Source organism: Hylobates moloch, unplaced genomic scaffold, assembly GCF_009828535.3.
Source record: "Hylobates moloch isolate HMO894 unplaced genomic scaffold, HMol_V3 SCAFFOLD_272, whole genome shotgun sequence".
Classification (NCBI taxonomy): domain Eukaryota; kingdom Metazoa; phylum Chordata; class Mammalia; order Primates; family Hylobatidae; genus Hylobates; species Hylobates moloch.
Genome location: NW_026652547.1, coordinates 246 through 19,629, shown reverse-complemented (window position 1 = coordinate 19,629; position 19,384 = coordinate 246). Strand labels below are relative to the sequence as shown.

The following is a 19,384-nucleotide window of genomic DNA, read 5'->3' as shown; positions in this document are numbered from 1 at the left end:
CAGGCCACGAAGGCTGCATCTGTCATCTGAGCCATGAAGGACTGTGGCCCTCACTACCCCCCTTCCCTCCCCGACATTGTTTTGGCTTTCTGCTCTTCAAACCTATAAAACCCAGTCTCCTGTAATCTCTGGCACTTGAGGAAGCCCTACTTCCTGCCATTGTGGTTTTAAGTCACTTCTGGAAGTTTCCACTGCTTCATCACTGGACAGAGCCATCTTCAACAGGTGGCATTTTGCAACTTTCTTGTTGGTGCTGAAGTCACATCCAGGTGCAAAGAAGCTCTCGGGCTGGCTGGCTGCTGCTTTTTTTTTTTTTTTTGGAGATTGAGTCCATGATCGCTGCTCACTGCAACCTCTGCCTCCCAGGTTCAAGTGATTCTCCTGCCTCAGCCTCCTGAGTAGCTGGGATTACAAGTGTGTACCACCATCACACCTGGTTGATTTTTGTTTTAGTAGAGATGGGGTTTCACCATGTTGACCAGGCTGGTCTCAAACTCCTGACTTCATGTGATCCACCTGCCTCCGCCTCCCAAAGTGCTGGGATTACAGGCATGAGCCACTGCACCTGGCTGAACTGTGCCTGTTTTAAGAAGTCGGCTGTGGCAGGGGCAAGTGGTCCAGGAAGACACACCTTCTCTCACGCAGAGTGTCCCAGCCCCTTGGAGGTCAGGAACGGGCACACAGCTGTGCCCTCAGGGAACGCGAGTAGCGCCTGTGGCCGCCGCTGGACAAGAACCCTCAGCCAGGCAGGTGGATGTCCTTCCCCCTTCTTGGCCAGAGAGCCGCATCGTTACAGAGGCGGCATGAAGAGAGCGCAAGTGAGCTGTCTGGTGTTTGCTGGTTTTGAACTCCTGACCTTAGGTGATCCACCCACTTTGCCCTCCCAAAGTGCTGGGATTACAGGTGTGAGCCACCATGCCCGGCCTAGTTTATGTATGTCAGTGGGGAAGTTTCAAGGTTTCAGGCTCTTTGCCATTAGAAGTACAGGGGTACCCGACGGCAGAAGTTACCTAGAGTGGAAATAACCCACATGGCAGTGCAGACGGGAAAGACCTAATCAGTTTACTTTCCACCAAGAATAAAGAACAGCTCTTTTCAGGTTTGTCTTGATGACGCAGAAGTGTTGATCATGTCAGAGGATCTTGGAGGGCAGAAAAGGTGTTTCAGAAACCAGCTATACGACGCTGCCGCTGCCGAGAGGTTGCGCTGGAGCGAGCTGCTTTTCTAACTTGGGGTCCCAGTCCTGTGTCCTTCATCCATCCTGATGAAGTCGCACCACCGGGGCATCGTGTCACACTGTGCAGGTACACACGGCAACCTTTCCATGCTCACCACCCAAGAGCTGCAGCACCCCACACAGAGGTAACTGCGTTCACATGAGCCGGGTGAACCAGTACCTGAGTCGCTGGGCCAGCCCGCCAGGAGCCAGGGTGAGGAAATCTCCTGGTGGCTTGGATTCAGAGGCTGTCATGGGTGAGCACCTACAGAGAGGGTGGATGAGTCAGCTCAGCCTCCATGAGCTGACCACAAGAACCCACACGGCTTCCTGCAGGTAAGTGACTACCACCGGCCTGGTCCAGGGACGGACACCGGACACCACTAGGTGCAAGTTTAGGCAGATGCAGATGTGTCTCGATTTGACCAACATTAGCATTACGAGCTGAATCATGTCCCCACAAGACATGCTGGAGCCCTAGACTCGGTACCTCAGTGTGACCGTCTGTGGAGACAGGGTTTTTCCAGAGGTCACGAGTGTGGGATCACATGACCAGCATCCTTACAAAAAGGGGAAGTCGGGACACACAGAATGCCACGTGAAGATGAAGGTGGAGATGGGGGTTGTACATCGACGAGCCCTGAGATGCTGGGGAGATGCAGCCGATGCTCCCCACAGGCCTCAGAAGGGGCCGGCCCTGCCGACATCCTGCGCCCGGACTTCCAGCCCCCAGAACTGTGAAAGAACCGATTTCTGTGGTTTGAGCCACCCAGTTTGTAGTACTTGGTGACGGCAGCAGTGGGAAATGAGAACAACTGGAATCAACTTCAGCATTCAATTTTATTATAGTCCCATTTCCCTCAACAAGATCAGCAGCCAGCGTGGGATGGTGCTCAGTGGGGCTCCACTTCCCACTAGAGTGTAAGCTGCTTCCACGCATGCTATGCTACTGCGTGTTCCGAGCCATCGCAGCCGAGTCTCTTCTCACCCGGCTTTGATGGTGGGGCGACTCCCGTGTCTGCAGCTGTGGTCCAAAGGGTGTCTGTGCTGGATACAGAAGTTGCCGTGACACTGGGCACATGTCATCTGCAGCATCTCTTTCTTCTTGCAGCCCTCTTTTGAGCAACGGTATGTAAAAATCTGAGAGAGCAAAGTGACTTCAACAAGCAATTCTTTTTTTGGAGACAGGGTCTCGCTCTGTTGCCCAGGCTGGAGTGCAGTGGCTCGATCTCGGCTCACTGCAACCTCTGCCTCCTGGACTCAAGTGATTCTCCTGCTTCAGCCTAGTACCTGGTACTACAGGCACGCACTGCCACGTCCAGCTAATTTTGTCTATTTTCATAGAAATGGGGTCTTGCCATGTTGCCCAGGCTGGTCTCAAACTCAGCCTCAAGTGATCCTCCTGCCTTGGCCTCCCAAAGTGCTAAGATTACATGTGTGAAGCCGGGCGCGGTGGCTCAAGCCTGTAATCCCAGCACTTTGGGAGGCTGAGGCGGGCGGATCACGAGGTCAGGAGATTGAGACCATCCTGGCTAACACGGTGAAACCCCGTCTCTACTAAAAACACAAAAAATTAGCCGGGCGTGTTGGTGGGCGCCTGTATTCCCAGCTACTCGGGAGGCTGAGGCAGGAGAATGGCGTGAACCCAGGAGGTGGAGGTTGCGGTGAGCCGAGATCGCGCCACTGCACTCCAGCCTGGGGGACAGAGAAAGACTCCGTCTCAAAAAAAAAAAAAAGATTACATGTGTGAGCCACTGTGCCGGCCTTAATAAATTCTTTAACAGCCCCCAGTAAGAACATTCACATTAAAACTAGACACGGTTCCTGTCTGCACAGAGTACAAATGCAAAATTTCATTTGACCATCTCAGTGCAGGTAAGAAGAACACAGGGCCAGGCGCAGTGGCTCACGCCTGTCATCCCAGCACTTTGGGAAGCCAAGACAGGTGGATTGCCTGAGCTCAGGAGTTCGAGACGAGCTTGGGCAACACGGTCAAACCCCATCTCCACTAAAATATAAAAGATTAGCCAGGCATGGCAACGTGGTGCCTGTAATCCCAGCTACTCTGGAGGCTGAGGCAGCAGAGTTGCTAGAACCCGGGAGGCAGAGGCAGCAGTGAGCTGAGATCGTGCCACTGCACTCCAGCCTGGGCGACAGGGCGAGACTTTGTCCCTTTAAAAAAAAAAAAAAGCCAGCCAGCATTGAAGCTGGGGATTCCCATGAAGATGGCCCAGAGGTACTGCTGGGAGGACAACAGAGAGAGGCAGCCAGGAAGCAGGAGGGAAGGAGGCCAAGCATGAGTGACAGGCAAGCCCCACAGAGGCATGGCTCCAGGAGCTCTGGGACGGCAGAGGTTGTCCCCATCAAGGGAATATCTATCATGTCCCAGTACCCACCGGTCACTTTTTTTTTTGGTGCCAGGGTGTAGGCAGCGATATAAATTCCTAGGAGTCAAAACTCCAAGAGGGGAAGGCAGTGAGGAGAGTGGGGAGGGTTCCAGCAGCCGGGGGTGGCCCTCCGGCCAAGGAAGGCAGGCATGGCCATGCTGAGCAACCATGCAAGAGGGACCCGTGCAGGGATGCAGCAGAACACAGACCGTGCCCACCACAAGGGCAGGAGCAGAGTGGGCCAGGAGCAGCCGGGAGGGTATACCTGTGTGGGGGCCTTGGGGCAGTGCTGGGTGAGCCCCCAGCAAGGGAAGCTGTGTCACATGGGAGAAGCGGGTGCACCAGAGAGCTGTGATGTCTCAGAGGCTTAAGAGACCTCCAGAGGCTGAGGATCCCAGGGCACAGCCACGGCAGGGAGAACTAGACAGGGCCAGAAAGCAGAGACCAGAGCAAGCTTCCGCAGAGGGTTTTGTGTGGCAGACTAAGGAACGCTGATTTTATTATGTTTGAGACTAAAAGTTACTTGGTTTATGGTAATATAATTGTAAAGTATTGAACATCATGTACTAAGATAGTTGGTAACCACCAACCAGGACCCATGACTAGGAACGGATTAAGCCTGACAGCAGCCAGTTCCCTAGAGAAGCTCCTTGAGCCGGGCGTGGTGGCTCACACCTGTAATATCTCAGCATTTTGGGAGGCTGAGGTGGGCAGATCATGAGGTCAGGAGTTCAAGACCAGCCTGGCCAACATAGTGAAACCCTGTCTCTACTAAAAATACAAAAGTTAGCTGGATGTGGTGGCATGCACCTGTAGTCCCAGCTACTCAGGAGGCTGAGACAGGAGAATCGCTTTAACCCAGGAGGCGGAGGTTGCAATGAGCCAAGACGGCACCATTCACCATTGCACTCCAGCCTGGGTGACACAGCAAGACTGTCTCAAAAAAAAAAAAAAAAAACACAACAACAACAAAACGCACATGGACAGAATGGATCCAGAAAGCCATCTCAGGAGGAAAACTAGTAAATTCCAGTCAAGAAAGACGAACCTGACCTGGGATCCCTCATATTAAAGAACATTTATAAAACTAAAAACTCAGGCCACTTGCAGTTTAGGACGCAGCGTTAGGGATAATGCAGCGTTAGGATTCTTCTTTTCTACTTTGTATATAAACTATTGGGAGTAATTTTCAGGTAGCAAACTGACTCTTCCCAAGGAAAAACCAGGCTTCCCAGATGAAGGAACTGAGGTGGGCTCTGTCCTTACCTTCTCTTTCTTCTTCCCAGGGTGAGAGTGACAGTCTCTGTCAATGTGATCGCCAACTACCACGTCTGGTATCTGGCCCTTTTTTACTGGGATGGGGGTATTACAGAGTGGGCATACCGGGACGTGAACATCCTAAAAATAACAAAGGTAAGATGGCATCTGAGACTCATACAACCTAAACTCACAGAAGTTTTAAACGAGTACTCCTGGGTGGCACACTTAAACACAAAGAGTACAAAAACCGGTCTCCCGAGCCCTCCGAGAACAAAGCATCATTGGGTCATGGATTAGCGGCAGCCGTCTCTAGTGTGGGCATCAGCTGCCCTGAGGAGTCTAGTGAAGTTTCAACGAATGGACTTCAGCCAACTGCAGAAACCAACCGGGGCCATCTCAGGCTGGCACCGCCCAGGTGAGAACAGAATCTGCCCAGATACCTCCACAGGGAGGAGATGGAGGGAAACAGGGACCACAATCGCCAATGGCCTGATCCCTTTGCGGCTTCCCCAGTGGCTTCTACGTACACGGAGCGTTGCTTGTGCCCGATGAGGCCATGTGTGCCTAGGGTGAGCTCCCAGGTACTAACGACCGTCACTGGCTGCAGGCCAAGGTTGTGGGGGCTCTGGAGGGGTGGACCACCCAGCAACTGAAGGCCCAGCAAGGCTAAAAACCTGAGCCAGGGCAGGAGTTGATGGAAAGGTCAATGAGAAAACAGGTGGCAACCGACATGAACAGCTGGCAGGTGATCACGGAATTACGGGCACGCTGTCTGCAGCCCGAGCTGAAGAGTCACAGGTGGTGGTGCTTCCTCATTTGGTCAAATGAAGCAAAGTATTAGTAAACAGTCTCCAGCCAGACCCCGCCCCATGCCGGGGCAGGACGGGTCAGTGGGAAGACACGCTGGGCAGTCTGGCTTAGTCATCTGTGCCTAGTAAACGCAGGGAATATGAGTCCCCCTCCCCACCCACCGTGATGACCTAAAAATGGCTGGAGGGCCAGACCCTGGGCAACACTGGTCAAAGCACAGAATGCTGAGTCACCCACATTACCACCACCAGCAGGGTCAAGTGGCAGAGTTCACTAAAATGACCTGTGACCCATCCAGAGACAAAGCGAACACGGGCTAGGAACCATCTGAAAAGTCAACAGAAGTCTCAAATCTCTGGATTTGGGGCAAACTCATTTCCTTAGGTCCTCTTTCAGTTTCTACTGTGTTTTCTGGGAGTCACCTAAATACGACATCAAGGCTGCAGTTATTCAAATCAATAAGCATATTTACTGCCTTCCTGATTGGCTTCCAAGTCAAATATCAAAACCCTTCTTGTATCAGGTGAAGACACAGCTATGGTGTGACGGATCAAAGGAACCAAGTATTTGAACATCTGAAGTAAGCTTGGAACATAAGGTTACAACTAAGTGACTCTACGAGTCCCTGAAAATAAGATCTCAGTTGTCTGAGAGTCATCCAACAGAATGTCCTGTGAGGGCAGAAATGCTCCTCTGTACTGCCTAACAGCAGGCACCTGAAACAAGGCTAGTGGGACTGAGAAACTGGATTTTAAAATTTAATTTTCATTGAGTTAGCCACACGTGGCTAGTCCCTAGCATACCAGCAAGACAGTGCAGCTTCAGGCAGTGAAAATGAGAATCTTTTGAACAAAGGATGAATTACCTTCTGGAATGCAAACGGACACTTATGTGCAGCGTATGCAAAATGATCTTTACAGAAATCTTGCTTACATGCATCACATTTTACTGGAAGAAAATCTGAAAAACAAAAAACAGGGAAGTGTTTTAACGACTGGGACAAAATACTTCTAGATAGTACTAAAAAGTGTTCACCTACACTAAGTGCTTTAGGCCTATGAGATGGACAGGGCCTCGAGGGCCACACATGTGAAAACAATCCCAGGGTCAGGCTGTCTTCTAGAGAGAGACCTTATGGCGTCGCAAGTATTCAAGCAGCACCCTGGATCCACCCGGCCCTGCCAGCCAGCCTGCACCCCTGCACCCCGCGTCTGGTGGATGCTAAGTGTCAAACAGAACCTGCACCAGCGCAGTTCCCAATACTGAAGAGCCAGGAAAGCCAAGACACAATTATCAGCTAATTAACAGAACAGCCAGCTTTCCCCCAACAAAATACCATTTTCTATTATTAAGTCTCTTAAAAGTACTCACCTAGCTGCTTGCAAGTTTTTTCCGAACAATGCTTCCCCAAATCAGGAAACTCCATTATGAGAACAGTGCTCAAAACGCAGATGGCAGAGTTAAGTATCACCTACAAGAGAATCAGAATAGTTAGGAGGAAAGCTGGACTGCCCTTCAGTCACCCTAATGAAAGTCAACAAACGCGCTGTGTGGGGAGCATTCCATGGAGTTTTAGTACAAATACCAGGTGTCCGCCATTCGTAGTCAACCCCATTAAGAGACACGGACTCCTTCATAGTCCTTTTAATTCCTAGTCTACGAAGCACTCCTTGAACTCGGGTTTCTATTTCAACTCACACTGTGGGGGCGAGAGCTAATTCACACAGCTGCCAGTGATGATTTCGACTTTGGTGAATTTTAAGTCACAATTTTATCCATGGAATATACTTGTTGACATAAACAAAACTCTGTTACTAGGTGCTAAATCCCATCAGTTGACTCCATTATCCAGAGGAGATTTAACTCTGTCTCTCGCCTCTCCAACTCCCTTAGGCATTGAGTCTTACTGTGAACTTACTCCTCGATGACATCAATCTGGAGTTGATCAGGGAGAAGCGCAAGCTGTTAAGTCACTATGGAAAACAGGCAGACGGCGGTGAAACTACTGCACTCGAGAGAGAGTCAAGGGGCTCACGAGGTCCCCTCCATGATGTAGTACCCACTAGCCCCTCCCAGGGCCTTTTCCTGACCTTCCCATCAGCTCTCTCCCCTCTCTTGGAGGCCTCCTAGGCTGTCGCCTGTGACCGGAACACTCTCGCCCATGGCAAACGTCTAGTCATCCCCTCCCGCCTCGGTTTAAAGCCACTCCCACCCTCCCAGTTCCCTCTGTGTTACACGCCCGCTACTCAAGGTGCCCATTAGTCCTTTCCTAGCCCTCATTCGCCCACAGCTTCGAACTACGGATCCACTGCTTTACTAATAGCTCCCGGTGCCCGACACACAGCAGGCGTTCCGAAATTGTCTTGTTCAAGGAATTCACAAGAGTTTGACGTGAATCCCTAAATGATTTTGTCCTGGACGCACAGCAGCCGTCCTAGGAAATAAACACCCTACCCTGGCAAGCCGGGCCCGCAGCAAGGAAACAGACACATCTACGTGGCTGTCGCTCCGCTGGCGGGTTAACGACCCCGTCCGACCCGGTACTACGGCCCCGATGGCAGACCCGGTCCCCAGCAGACAGCCGGACCCCCAGCAGCCTGACCCCCAACAAGCAGCCGGACTCCTAGCAGACAGGCCGAACCCCCGAGCAGCCTGACCTCAAGGCAGGCCCGATCCCCGGCAGACCCTGTCCCTGAGGAAAGCGCAATCCCGACCCCGTACCTGGCTCTCGTCGGGGACCCAGGCAGCTGCAGTGAATAGCAGAAGATGGAAGAGACGTAAACGCAGGTGTCCTCCTCTGTAGTCGGTTCCGGGTAGCTAAGCAGAAAGAACCTAGACACTGGCACCGAGACGCCGTCGGAGACACACCCACATCCACAGCGGAACGCAACATCTCGCCGCCCGCGGCCTACGGCCATTTATCTGCAGCCCCCGGATCTGAGAGCCGTCTCGGCCTTGGGGTTTCCGGGCGCGCCCCGACGACGTCACCCGCAGACCGGCCAATCCCGCCAGGCCGCGGCCCAGTGGCGCCGGCGCGCCCCGAAGACGTCACCAGCCATCCGGCCAATCCCGCCGCGCCGCGCTCCGCAGGCCCGCCCACTCCTCGCCCCTCCGCTTCCCTTGTGGAAGCGTCCGCTCGCTTCTCGCAGGCGGGGCGCTTGCTGAGTCACAGTGTGGCGGTTCCGCGCCGGCGCAGTCGGGTGGGCGAGGCGCCGGAAGCTGAGTCAGGGCTGTGGCCGGGGTCCTGCGGGGCAGGAGCGCGAGGCCGGCCTGAGGGAGGAGGCCTAGCGACCCATCCGGCGCCTCCCGCCCCGCGCACCGGCCCACGGCCGCGCATCCTGCGGGTCCCAGGAGGCCTCCATCTCAAAACAACGTGTTTTTAGGTAATTTCAAACTTAGGGAAAAGGTTCAAGAATAATACCGAAAATGTCAGTGTCCCCAGCACCTAGATCCCCCAGTTAAACCCTTTCCCATTTCACCGCGCTGCCCCCCGCCCCCTGGACGGTTATGTGGCCGCGTGGGGTTGACTCTGCCCAGGGCCGCGGTCACTGCACAGAACGCCCTGCACGTAAGGGGCTCCGCCTGGGGAAGACCCCGTCCCGGCTGGGCAGGAGAAGGCCTTGGGCCCAGGACATGGAGACCAGCCTGGGCAACATAGCGAGACCCCATCTCTGCAGAAATAAAATATTAGCTGGACAGTGCACATTGGCTCACGTCTGTAATCCCGGCACTTTGGGAGGCCGAGGTAGGAGGATGGCCTGAGGTCAGTCACTCACATGTCCGTGCGAAGAGACCACCAAACAGGCTTTGTGTGAGCAACAAGGCTGTTTATTTCACCTGGGTGCAGGCCGGCTGAGTCGGAAAAGAGAGTCAGCAAAGGGTGATGGGATTATCGTTAGTTCTTACAGGTTTTGGGATAGACGGTGGAGTTAGGAACAATGTTTTTCAGGCAGGGGGTGGATCTCACAAAGTACATTCTCAGGGGTGGGGAGAATTACAAAGAACCTTCTTAAGGGTGGAGGAGATTACAAAGTACATTGATCAGTTAGGGTAGGGCAGAAACAAATTACGAGGGTGGAATGTCATCATTTAAGGCTATTTTCACTTCTTTTGTGGATCCTCAGTTGCTTCAGGCCATCTGGATGTATATGTGCAGGTCACTAGGGATATGATGGCTTAGCTTGGGCTCAGAGGCCTGACAGGAGTTCAAGACCAGCCTGGCGACCATGATGAAACCCTGTCTCTACAAAAATAAGAAATGAACGCGGCATAGTGGCATGCACCTGCAGTCCCAGCCTCGGGAGGTGGAGGCATTAGTCGGCTGTGAATGCGCCCTGCACTAGAGCCTGGGCGGCAGAGCAGACCCTCCCTCAAACCCAAAAAGCGTCGTGCCAACCAGACCAGATGGTCGCCTAATCAATAGAGACTACACCCAATCAGGTAAGGTCAGACGCAACCAGGCATGCTCTTTTTTGTTGTTTTGTTTTTTGTTTGTTTGTTTTGAGGTGGAGTTTCGCTTTTGTTGCCTAGGCTGGAGTGCAGTGATGTGATCTTGGCTCACCGCAACCACCACCTCCTGGGTTCAAGCTATTCTTCTGCCTCAGCCTCCCAAGTAGCTGGGATTACAGGCATGCACCACCACGCCCGGCTAATTTGTATTTTTAGTAGAGACAGGGTTTCTCCATGTTGGTTGGGCTGGTCTGGAACTCCCAACCTCAGGTGATCCGCCCACCTCAGCCTCCCAAAGTACTGGGATTACAGGCGTGAGCCACCACGCCCAGCTTGTTGTTTTTCTTTAGACAGGGTCTTCCTCTGTGGCTCAGGCTGAAGGGCACTGGGATGATCACAGCTCACTGCAGCCTCCACTTCCCAGGCTCAAGCCATCCTTCTTCCTCAGGCTCCTGAGTAGCAGGAGCTACAGGCGTGCGCCATCATGCCTGGCTAATTTTTGTATTTTTTGTAGATACAGGGTTTTGCTATGTTGCCCAGGCTGGTCTTGAGCTCCTGACCTCAGGTGATCCCTCTGCCTCGGCTTCCTAAAGCGCTGGGATTACAGAACGTGAGCCACTGTGCCTGGCTTATTGTACAGTCTTTACTCTTGGTTTTCACCAGAGAACTCAAGGGCTGTGAAAAGAGCAGGACCTCACCAGCTGCACGGCGGTGGTGACCGGCTCCATCTTGCTGTCCCTCCCAATCACACAACATCTCCCCTTGAGGGCTCTGCCCAGGCCCGGACTCCCACCTTTCAAGATGTCTGGATCAGCGCAGGACCTCCTTCGTGGCCACATCGCTCTCCTTGGACTGGTTTGTTAACCCTGTTTTACCCACATTTTCTTTTTTCTTTCTTTCTTTTTTTTTTTTTTCTGAGATGGAGTTTCATTCTGTTGCCCAGGCTGGAGTGCAATGACTCGGTCTTGGCTCATTGCAACCTCTGCCTTGCAGGTTCAAGTGATTCTCCCACCTCAGCCTCCCAAGTAGGATTACAGGTATACACAACCACACCCAGCTAATTTTTTTGTATTTTAGGAAGAGATGGGGTTTCACCATGTTAGCCAGGCTGGTCAGGTGATCCACCCACCTTGGCCTCCCAAAGTGCTGGGATTACAGGCGTGAGGCACTGTGCCCGGCCTACCCCCCGTTTCTCTTGATGTAAGTGCTGCTTTGATATGGACATTTTAATCCATAATCTATAACATTTATGTATTAAGTTTACTGCTATCTATGGTTTGCAGTGTCGACTCACCTGTGGAGTGGCCTGAGCCTGAATGCCCGGGGCTGTGGCTACCGAGTGAATGGGTTGTGCTAAGGGGAATTGCCACCTTGGGAAGCCTGTGTAGTTATATGGCTTTTCTGATTAAGTATCAATAAAAGTCTGACCTTGTGAGAAAACAAACGTGAGTGGCCCTGCTTATGTTTCACCTTGCGTTGCTCAGTGATAGTTCTGCAAAGTCGCAGCAAACATGGAATCATGTAATTATCGTGAGTGTTGGTGAGTAACACCCCTAGGCACTGGCTTCCGGGGAAATACAGAGTCAGGTTCCTCCGAGCCGCCGGCCACAGCCTTTTTGTTAAGCAGTTCATCGTTAACCTTGTTGTACGTGTCTCTTTCTCTCAAGGTTCCTTATTTAATAATGTCTAGTTGATTCATTAACATGGAATTCATGGCCAGTACCTCTGTCACTCATGCCTGACTGAAGTTTATCCGCACATCTTTTTCTCCCTTAGGCACATGACAGCCTTCTTGCAATCAAGAAACTGCGTGTGGCCAGGAGCAGTGGCTCACGCATATAATCCCAGCACTTGGGGAGGCCGAGGCGGGTGGATCACCTGAGGTCAGGAGTTTGAGACCAGCCTGACCAATATGGTGAAACTCCATCTCTAGTAAAAATACAGACATCAGCCGGGCATGGCGGTGCACACCTGTAATCCCAGCTACTCTGGAGGCTGAGGCAGGAGAATCTCGGGGGTGGAGGTTGCAGTGAGCCAAGATCGCCCCACTGCACTCCAGCCTGGGCGACAGTAAGACTCCATCTCAAAACAAAACAAAAAAACAAAAAAATGAGCCAGGTGTGGTGGGGGGGTGCCTGGAATCCCAGCTGCTCAGGGTGTTGAAGCAGAAGAATCGCTTGAACCTGGGAGGTGGAAGTTGCAGTGAGCTGAGATCGCACCACTGTACTCCAAGCTGGTTGACAGAGCGAGGCTCTGTCTCAAAAAAAGAAAAGAAACAATGCTAAGGTCGATCTCCTCAGACCCCATTCCGTTTGTTGTTGTTGTTGTTGTTGAGACGGAGTCTCGCTCTGTCACCCAGGCTGGAGTACAGTGGTGCGATCTCAGCTCACTGCAACCTCTGCCTCCCGGGTTCTAGCGATTCTCCTGCCTCAGCCTCCTGCAGATTTTACAAACAATGTCCACAATGTCTCTTTTCCTTTCTGCTCCAGGATCCCATCCACTATCACAGTTTCAGCTTCCCCCAAGCTGGAATATGTCTTTGCAGACTCCCATCCTTATTAAAGGGCAAAGATTTCTCATACACGTAGGATGGGTCATATATTCTTGGCGGGACTGCAGAGAAGGTGCCGTGTCCTGGGTCCTCACGTCGGGGCACAGGCTTCCAGCCGATTCTATCTGGGTTACGTTTATCTCAATTCCCTGGTGGTATTGGTGTCTGCTGGGTTTTGCCAGGATGAAGACACCCTGTTTTCATTTGTAAATTGATTCGTATTTTCCAGGGAGACGTTCTGAGATTACAGCATTGTCTTAGTCAAGGTGCTGCAGAGGGACAGAACTAATAGGATATATGTACGTATGAAAGAAAGTTTATGAAGAACTGGCTCACACCATCACAAGGCAAAGTCCCATGACAGGCTGTCGTCTGCAAGCTGAGGAGCGAGGAAGCCAGCAGCGACTCAGCCGGAGTCCAACAGCCTCAAACAGGGAAGCCGACAGTTCAGGCTTCAGTCTGTGGCCAAATGCCCACAGCCGCCGGAAAGCTACTGGTGTAAGTCCCAGAGTCCAAAGGCCAAAGAACCTGGAGTGCGATGTCCAAGGGCAGGAGGAATGGACAGAAGCATCCAGCATGGGGTAAAGACGAAAGCCAGAAGACTCAGCAAGCCAGCTTACCTACCTTCTTCTGCCTGCCTTGTTCTAGCCACGCTGGCAGCCGATGGGAGGGTGCCCACCCCCACTGAGGGTGGGTCTTCCTCTCCTAATCCACTGACTCAAATGTCAGTCTCTCTGGGAGCACCCTCACACCGGAAACAATACCAGCCATCTAGCCACCCTTCAGTTCACCATCGCAACCATTGTCTTATTCATGAAACCTCTGCAGACCCACCTTAACATCCATCGCTGACTTCTACCTGAAGCCCTCTGATTGTTGCCCGGTGGTGCTTTTTAAAATAATTTCCGTAGTTTCTTCTACACCTTTAGTTGGCATTCTACTGTAAAGGAGAGATTTTATTTTATTTCTTATTCATTTATTTGTTAGTTTATTTTTTATTTTTTATTTTTTTTATTTTTTTTATTTTTGAGATGGAGTCTTTCTCTGTCCCCCAGGCTGGAGTGCAGTGGTGCGATCTCGGCTCACCGCAACCTCCACCTCCTGGGCTCACGCCATTCTCCTGCCTCAGCCTCCCGAGTAGCTGGGACTACAGGCGCCCGCCAACACGCCTGGCTAATTTTTTGTGTTTTTAGTAGAGACGGGGTTTCACCGTGTTAGCCAGGATGGTCTCGATCTCCTGACCTCGTGATCCGCCTGCCTCAGCCTCCCAAAGTGCTGGGATTACAGGCTTGAGCCACCGCGCCCGGCTTTATTTGTTAGTTTATAGTCACCACCATATGGATGCAGATTTCTGTCTTATTCACTGGGGAGTATTCTACTGCAGTCATGATTTATTTTGATGTTCACATCATCCCAGATTTGGTGAGTGAGCGCCCCTTCACGCTGGCTCGAGTGCTGACGTGTCCCCGTCCTTCTCTGCAACTTTCCTTACCTCCTGGCATCAGATATTCCAGGCTCATTTGTTCTCTCCCTGCTCCAACCCTGTCATCAGCCATCTCCCCGAGGACGTTGGTTCCTTTATGGAAGATGGCATTTAGAAGCCAGGATTTGGGCTGAGCACTGTGGCTCACGCTTGTAATCCCAGCACTTTGGGAGGCCGAAGTGGGCGGATCGCTGCAGGCCAAGACTCTTGAGACCAGCCTGGCTAACATGGTGAAACCCTTTCCGGTCTCTACTACAAATAAAAATTAGCTGGGTGTGTTGGCGTGTGCCTGTAATCCCAGCTACTCAGGAGGCTGAGGCACCAGAATCTCTTGAACCCGGGAGGCCGAGGTTGCAGTGAGCCAAGATTGCACCACTGCACTACAGCTTTGGTGACAGAGCGAGACACTGTCTCAAAAAGGATAATAATAATTTAAAAAACAGCAGGATTTGGGTGAGCGGTGTGCTTATTGCTTCTGGACTCTCAGTGGACAGAGGCTAGGAACATAAGATGTATGCGCCTGTGTATATACACACGTCTATAGCTATGTCTATATCGTATACATGTGTGTTTCCAAAAACCAAATCCATAACCATACCTTCAGTTTCAGTCCAACACCTCCGGGCTCTTTCTAGCTTCTACCTTTCACGATTGTGAATACCTTCTCCGGCAGTGAGAAACCTGGCTCCTTTGTCCTCAGTGGATTTTCTTATTTGCTCAATTTTTTTGTTTTGTTTTGTTTTTGAGACAGAGTCTTGCTCTGTCACCCAGGCTGCAGTGCAGTGGCATGATCTCGGCTCACCGCAACCTCTGCCTCCCGGGTTCAAGCGATCCTCCTGCGTCGGCATCCCGAGTAGCCGGGATTACAGGCACGTGCCACCAGGCCCGGCTAATTTTTGTATTTTTAGTAGAAACGGGGTTTCACCATGTTGGTCAGGCTGATCTCGAACTCCTGACCTCGTGATCTGCCCGCCTCGGCCTCCCGAAATGCTGGGATTACAGGCGTGAGCCACTGCACTTGGCCAAGTCAGAATTTTAAATTTCTTCTTTTTTGTAATTAATTGAACACCTGCATTCAAAGAAACAGAGTACCACCACGCGTAAGTAAGGTGGCCCCGGCGTACCTAAGTTTCTCAGCATATCAAGCTTAGGGGCTGCTTTTTACGTGAAGTACTCCTAAGACAGCATCTGATAGTTGCCTTGTGGTCAGCAGGGAAGAAGGGCCTTGTAATAGCATGACTCTGCAGGGAGGCGGGCAGCTCTCATGGCCTTAGTTTGCAGACCTTGAGATGTCCATTAGAAAGCAGGAGATCGTGGCTGGGTGCGGTGGCTCACGCCTGTAATCCTAGCATTTTGGGAGGCCGAGGCGGGCAGATCACGAGGTCGGGAGATTGAGACCATTCTGGCTAACACGGTGAAACCCCGTCGCTACTAAAAATACAAAAACTTAGCCGGGCGTGGTGGCGGGCGCCTGTAGTCCCAGCTACTCAGGAGGCTGAGGCAGGAGAATGATGTGAACCCAGGAGGTGGAGCTTGCAGTGAGCCGAGATTGCGCCACTGCACTCCAGCCTAGGTGACAGAGCGAGACTTCGTCTCAAAAAAAAAAAAAAAAAAAAGAGGTCGCAGCGTCTCCAGTAACACATCAACTCCGCAACAAGGGGCCACAGTGTTCCTCGCCAACGGGTCCCTGCTACAATCCCTATTTTACATAAGGGGAAACTGAGGCACGGAGGGGGTAAGAAACAGAGAAGTCAGAATTCAAACCCGGACGACGCCTGTTAGTTTTTTGGGACTACGGGGTAAGCCACTGCACCTGGCCATGCCTGTTAGTTTTGTAACTCCAGCATTCCTGTCTCTCCTGCATTTGTTAATAGCACCAGTCCTTTGTGGTGGGGTTTTTTTTTGAGACAGGGTCTTCCTCTATCGCCCAGGAGTGCAATGGTGTGATCTTGGCTCACTGCAACTTCCACCTCCCAGGTTCAAGCAATTCTCCTGCCTCAGCCTCCCGAGTAGCTGGGATTACAAGCGCCCACCACATCCAGCTAATTTTTGTGTTTTTAGTAGAGACAGGGTTTTGCCATGTTGGCCAGGCTGGTCTCGAACTCCTGGCCTCAAAAGATCCAACCACCTCGGCCTCCCAAAGTGCTGGGGTTACAGGTGTGAGCCACTGCGCCCAGCTTTCTTTCTTTCTTTCTTTTTTTTTTAATACAGATTGGGTCTTGCTATGTTGACCAGGCTGGTCTAGAACTCCTGGCCTCAAGCGATTTTCCCCCCTTGGCCTCCCAAGGTGCTGAGATAACAGGCATGAGCCACTGTGCCCGGCCAGGACCACCCCTTCAGAGTGCTACGTCTCCCCCATTTTATGTGGCTCTGGGGGGTCATCCCTCAGTGTCCACTTACGATGACAGTGACGTTATGTCCTGCTTTTCCCAGAAGAGTCCCAGGTTATATTGACTGTTCTAGCAGAATTATTCAGAGCACCCCGTTTTCAGTCTCAAAAATGTCTCCATTAGCGTCATGTGAAGTCACCCTAAACGAGGTCAAGAAAACCATCCAGGCTGGGCGTGGTGGCTCACGCCTGTAATCCCAGCACTGTGGGAGGCTGAGGCAGGTAGATCACTTGAGGTCAGGAGTTCAAGACCAGCCTGGCCAACATAGTGAAACCTCAGCTCTACTAAAAATACAAAAATCAGTCAGGTGTGGTGGTGGCACCTGTAATCCCAGCTACTTGGGAGGCTGAGGCATGAGAATCGCTTGAACCCGGGAAGCAGAGGTTGCAGTGAGACCAGATCATGCCACAGCACTCCAGCCTGGGGAAGAGTGAGACTGTATCTCAAAAACAAACAAACAAAAAAACCCCTCCGAGTTCATGCGTGGATTCTGATGCAGACTCGGGAGGGAGACCCTCAGGTGCTGCCCATGAGTAGCTGCATTGACGGTAGCTGCTTCCTGGCTACCCTGAGGGGCTGCTCTGCAGTCAGGAGGGAGGGCCGGCTCTCAGGGAAAGGCATCAAGGACCACACGTGAGTTCCTGGATCCGGGCACGTCTAAAATCTAGGAGCCCAGAAACTCCCATTTTCACAGAACCTATTTTGAGTTAGGTTCTTGCCACACACAATCAGAAGTCCTGGCCGACACACAACTTTGGCTTCAGCAGTCTCCCTGGGTGTCCCCACCCCATCCCATTCCCTGTGTTCAAAGGCACTTGGGGCCTTCCTCCACTGTGAAACTCCCAGACGCGCCAGCGCAGCTTCTTCAGGTGTGCGCTGGGAAATTTTCACTCCCTGAATTTCAAAAATGATGGCAGTCTCTGCCTCACACCCTCATAAATGCAACGTTTACACTTACTGTCCAGTTGTTTCAGGACGTGGGTTTTCTTTTCTTTGCTTTTTTTTTTTTTTTTTGAGACAAGAGTTTCACTTTTGTCCCCCAGGCTGGAGTGCAGTGGCGCGATCTCAGCTCATCACAATCTCCACCTCCCAGGTTCAAGCGATTCTCCTGCCTCAGCCTCCCGAGTAGCTGGGACTACAGGCACTGCCACCACACCTGGCTAATTTTTGTATTTTTAGTAGAGACAGGGTTTTACCATGTTGGCCAGGCTGGTTTGGAACTCCTGACCTCAGGTGATCCACTCACCTCGGCCTCCCAATGTGCTGGGATTACAGGCGTGAGCCACTGCGCCCGGCCCTTTTTTCTCTCTGAGAACAACACAGTAAGCTCCGGGGAAGAAACAGGACCCAGCTTCATCTTTTCTTGAGGCCTAACAGGGCTTTGCACTTCTTCAAATATTTGCTGAGGCTGTGAATTATAAATGCAAAGATAGAATCTACTGTGTCCAATCCACTGCGTCCAAGCAGAAGAGAGGGTGCCGTGGGGAGCGGGCAGTGGGGAGTCACTTGTCTGCCAGGCTGGACGGGTGAACACATTCGTCATCTTTAGGCATGCAAGCTTCTCCTGCCTCTATCCGGCCTTTCTTCAGCCCATTTCCCCCGACTTCTGCCTCTATCTCTGGGATGTCCTGAAGGCGTACGGGCCTCCCACCTGCTAAGTCCAACAGACACTTCAGCCTGGCTCTCACCAGCCATGGCAGGTTGCCCTCCTACCTCTTGACAACATGCCCTTCCTCCGCTGCAGAGACACCTTCTCTCCTTATTTTCCTCCCACGTTAATAATGACCACACTCACGCTATGTCATCGTGGTATTTCTTTTTCTTTTTTTTTTTTTTGAGACGGAGTCTCCTCTGCCGCCCAGGCTGGAGTGCAGTGGCACGATCTCGGCTCACTGCAAGCTCCGCCTCCCGGGTTCACACCATTCTCCTGCCTCAGCCTCCCAAGTAGCTGGGACTACAGGCGCCCGCCACCACGCCCGGCTAATTTTTTGTATTTTTAGTAGAGAGGGGGCTTCACCATGTTAGCCAGGATGGTCTCGATCTCCTGACCTTGTGATCCGCCCGCCTCGGCCTCCCAAAGTGCTGGGATTATAGGCGTGAGCCACCGCGCCCTGCCCACTCATGGTATTTCTGCATCAGAAATGCCACCCTTGGGCCGGGCACCATGCCTCATGCCTGTAATCCCCGCACTTTGGGAGGCCGAGCCGGGTGGATCCCTTGCGACCAGGAGTTCAAGAACGGCCTGGACAACATAGGAAGACCCTGTCTCTACAAAAAGAAACAGTTTTTAAGTCATCCCTGATTTTACAATGCTACTCTGATCTGAGCCCCTGTGGCCTCGGGATCCCCAGGCGTCTGTTCCCGAGAACGCGGAGCGGAGAGAGAGCCTAGACCTGCACGGAATACCAACGCGCAAAGTCGAGAGTTGTTTCTACTTTGTTCTGTTTCCTGAGGGGTTCTGAATAAGTAACGCCCACCCCATTCCTCCTCCGTGCAGCCGTGTTCCCTCCTGGCCACAGCCCCCTTGCTACCCCTCCAATCTCCGCCCGGCACCCTGGCAGCTCCCCCTGGCGGCAGCAGCGGGTCTTTGTGGAGCCAGCCCTGCCGCTGTTGGCCGCTGGGTTTGTCCCTTATTTTAATGGATGCGCGCTGGCTAGGACTGCAACATTGTTTCTTTCTTCCACAAATTTTAGTTTGAAACAGACAGGAAGTTAACTTCCCCTCTGGCTGACACACCTGCTGGTGGCGTGGACTGCGGCCCTTAGGCTGTTCCTTACTCGATTTAACCCTGGGAGACATCGGAGCCTTCCCAGCCGGGCTGTAGGGAGCCGTTGAAGA

General features: G+C 52.2%; 1 protein-coding gene and 1 long non-coding RNA gene across 7 annotated transcripts; one reads left to right on the top strand and one right to left on the bottom strand.

Annotated features, from left to right (window-relative positions):
* Positions 1-373: 373 nt before the first annotated feature.
* Positions 374-8,664, bottom strand: LOC116464203 (AN1-type zinc finger protein 2A). Of its 6 annotated transcripts, XM_032147496.2 has the most exons (7): positions 8,395-8,664; positions 7,592-7,646; positions 7,045-7,144; positions 6,539-6,633; positions 4,870-5,001; positions 3,869-4,023; positions 374-2,356 (listed from the first exon to the last, which is right to left on the bottom strand). In XM_032147496.2, the coding sequence occupies exons 3-7, from the start codon at positions 7,097-7,099 to the stop codon at positions 2,299-2,301; spliced, it is 495 nt and encodes a 164-aa protein (XP_032003387.1). In that variant the 5' UTR covers positions 7,100-7,144; positions 7,592-7,646; positions 8,395-8,664; the 3' UTR covers positions 374-2,298. The 6 variants fall into 6 exon arrangements, with proteins under 6 accessions (XP_032003387.1, XP_032003385.1, XP_032003386.1 ...); XM_032147494.2 differs by having other exon boundaries at positions 7,045-7,646; XM_032147495.2 differs by lacking the exon at positions 7,592-7,646.
* Positions 8,665-8,906: 242 nt separating this feature from the next.
* LOC131382626 (uncharacterized) lies at positions 8,907-11,045 on the top strand. The gene is made up of 3 exons (XR_009212190.1): positions 8,907-9,056; positions 9,798-10,113; positions 10,786-11,045. It is a non-coding gene; the product is annotated as an uncharacterized LOC131382626 (long non-coding RNA).
* Positions 11,046-19,384: the final 8,339 nt, after the last annotated feature.

Bases quoted from the DNA above. Each gene is read 5' to 3' on its own strand.
- LOC116464203 (XM_032147494.2), bottom strand. From the start codon at position 7,099: ATGGAGTTTCCTGATTTGGGGAAGCATTGTTCGGAAAAAACTTGCAAG. The intron at 6,634-7,044 runs GTGAGTACTTTT...TTTGTTTTTCAG, and splicing joins AAAAACTTGCAAGCAGCTAG to ATTTTCTTCCAGTAAAATGT. The intron at 2,357-3,868 runs GTATACCCTCCC...TTGCTCTCTCAG, and splicing joins GCCCCAAGGCCCCCACACAG to ATTTTTACATACCGTTGCTC.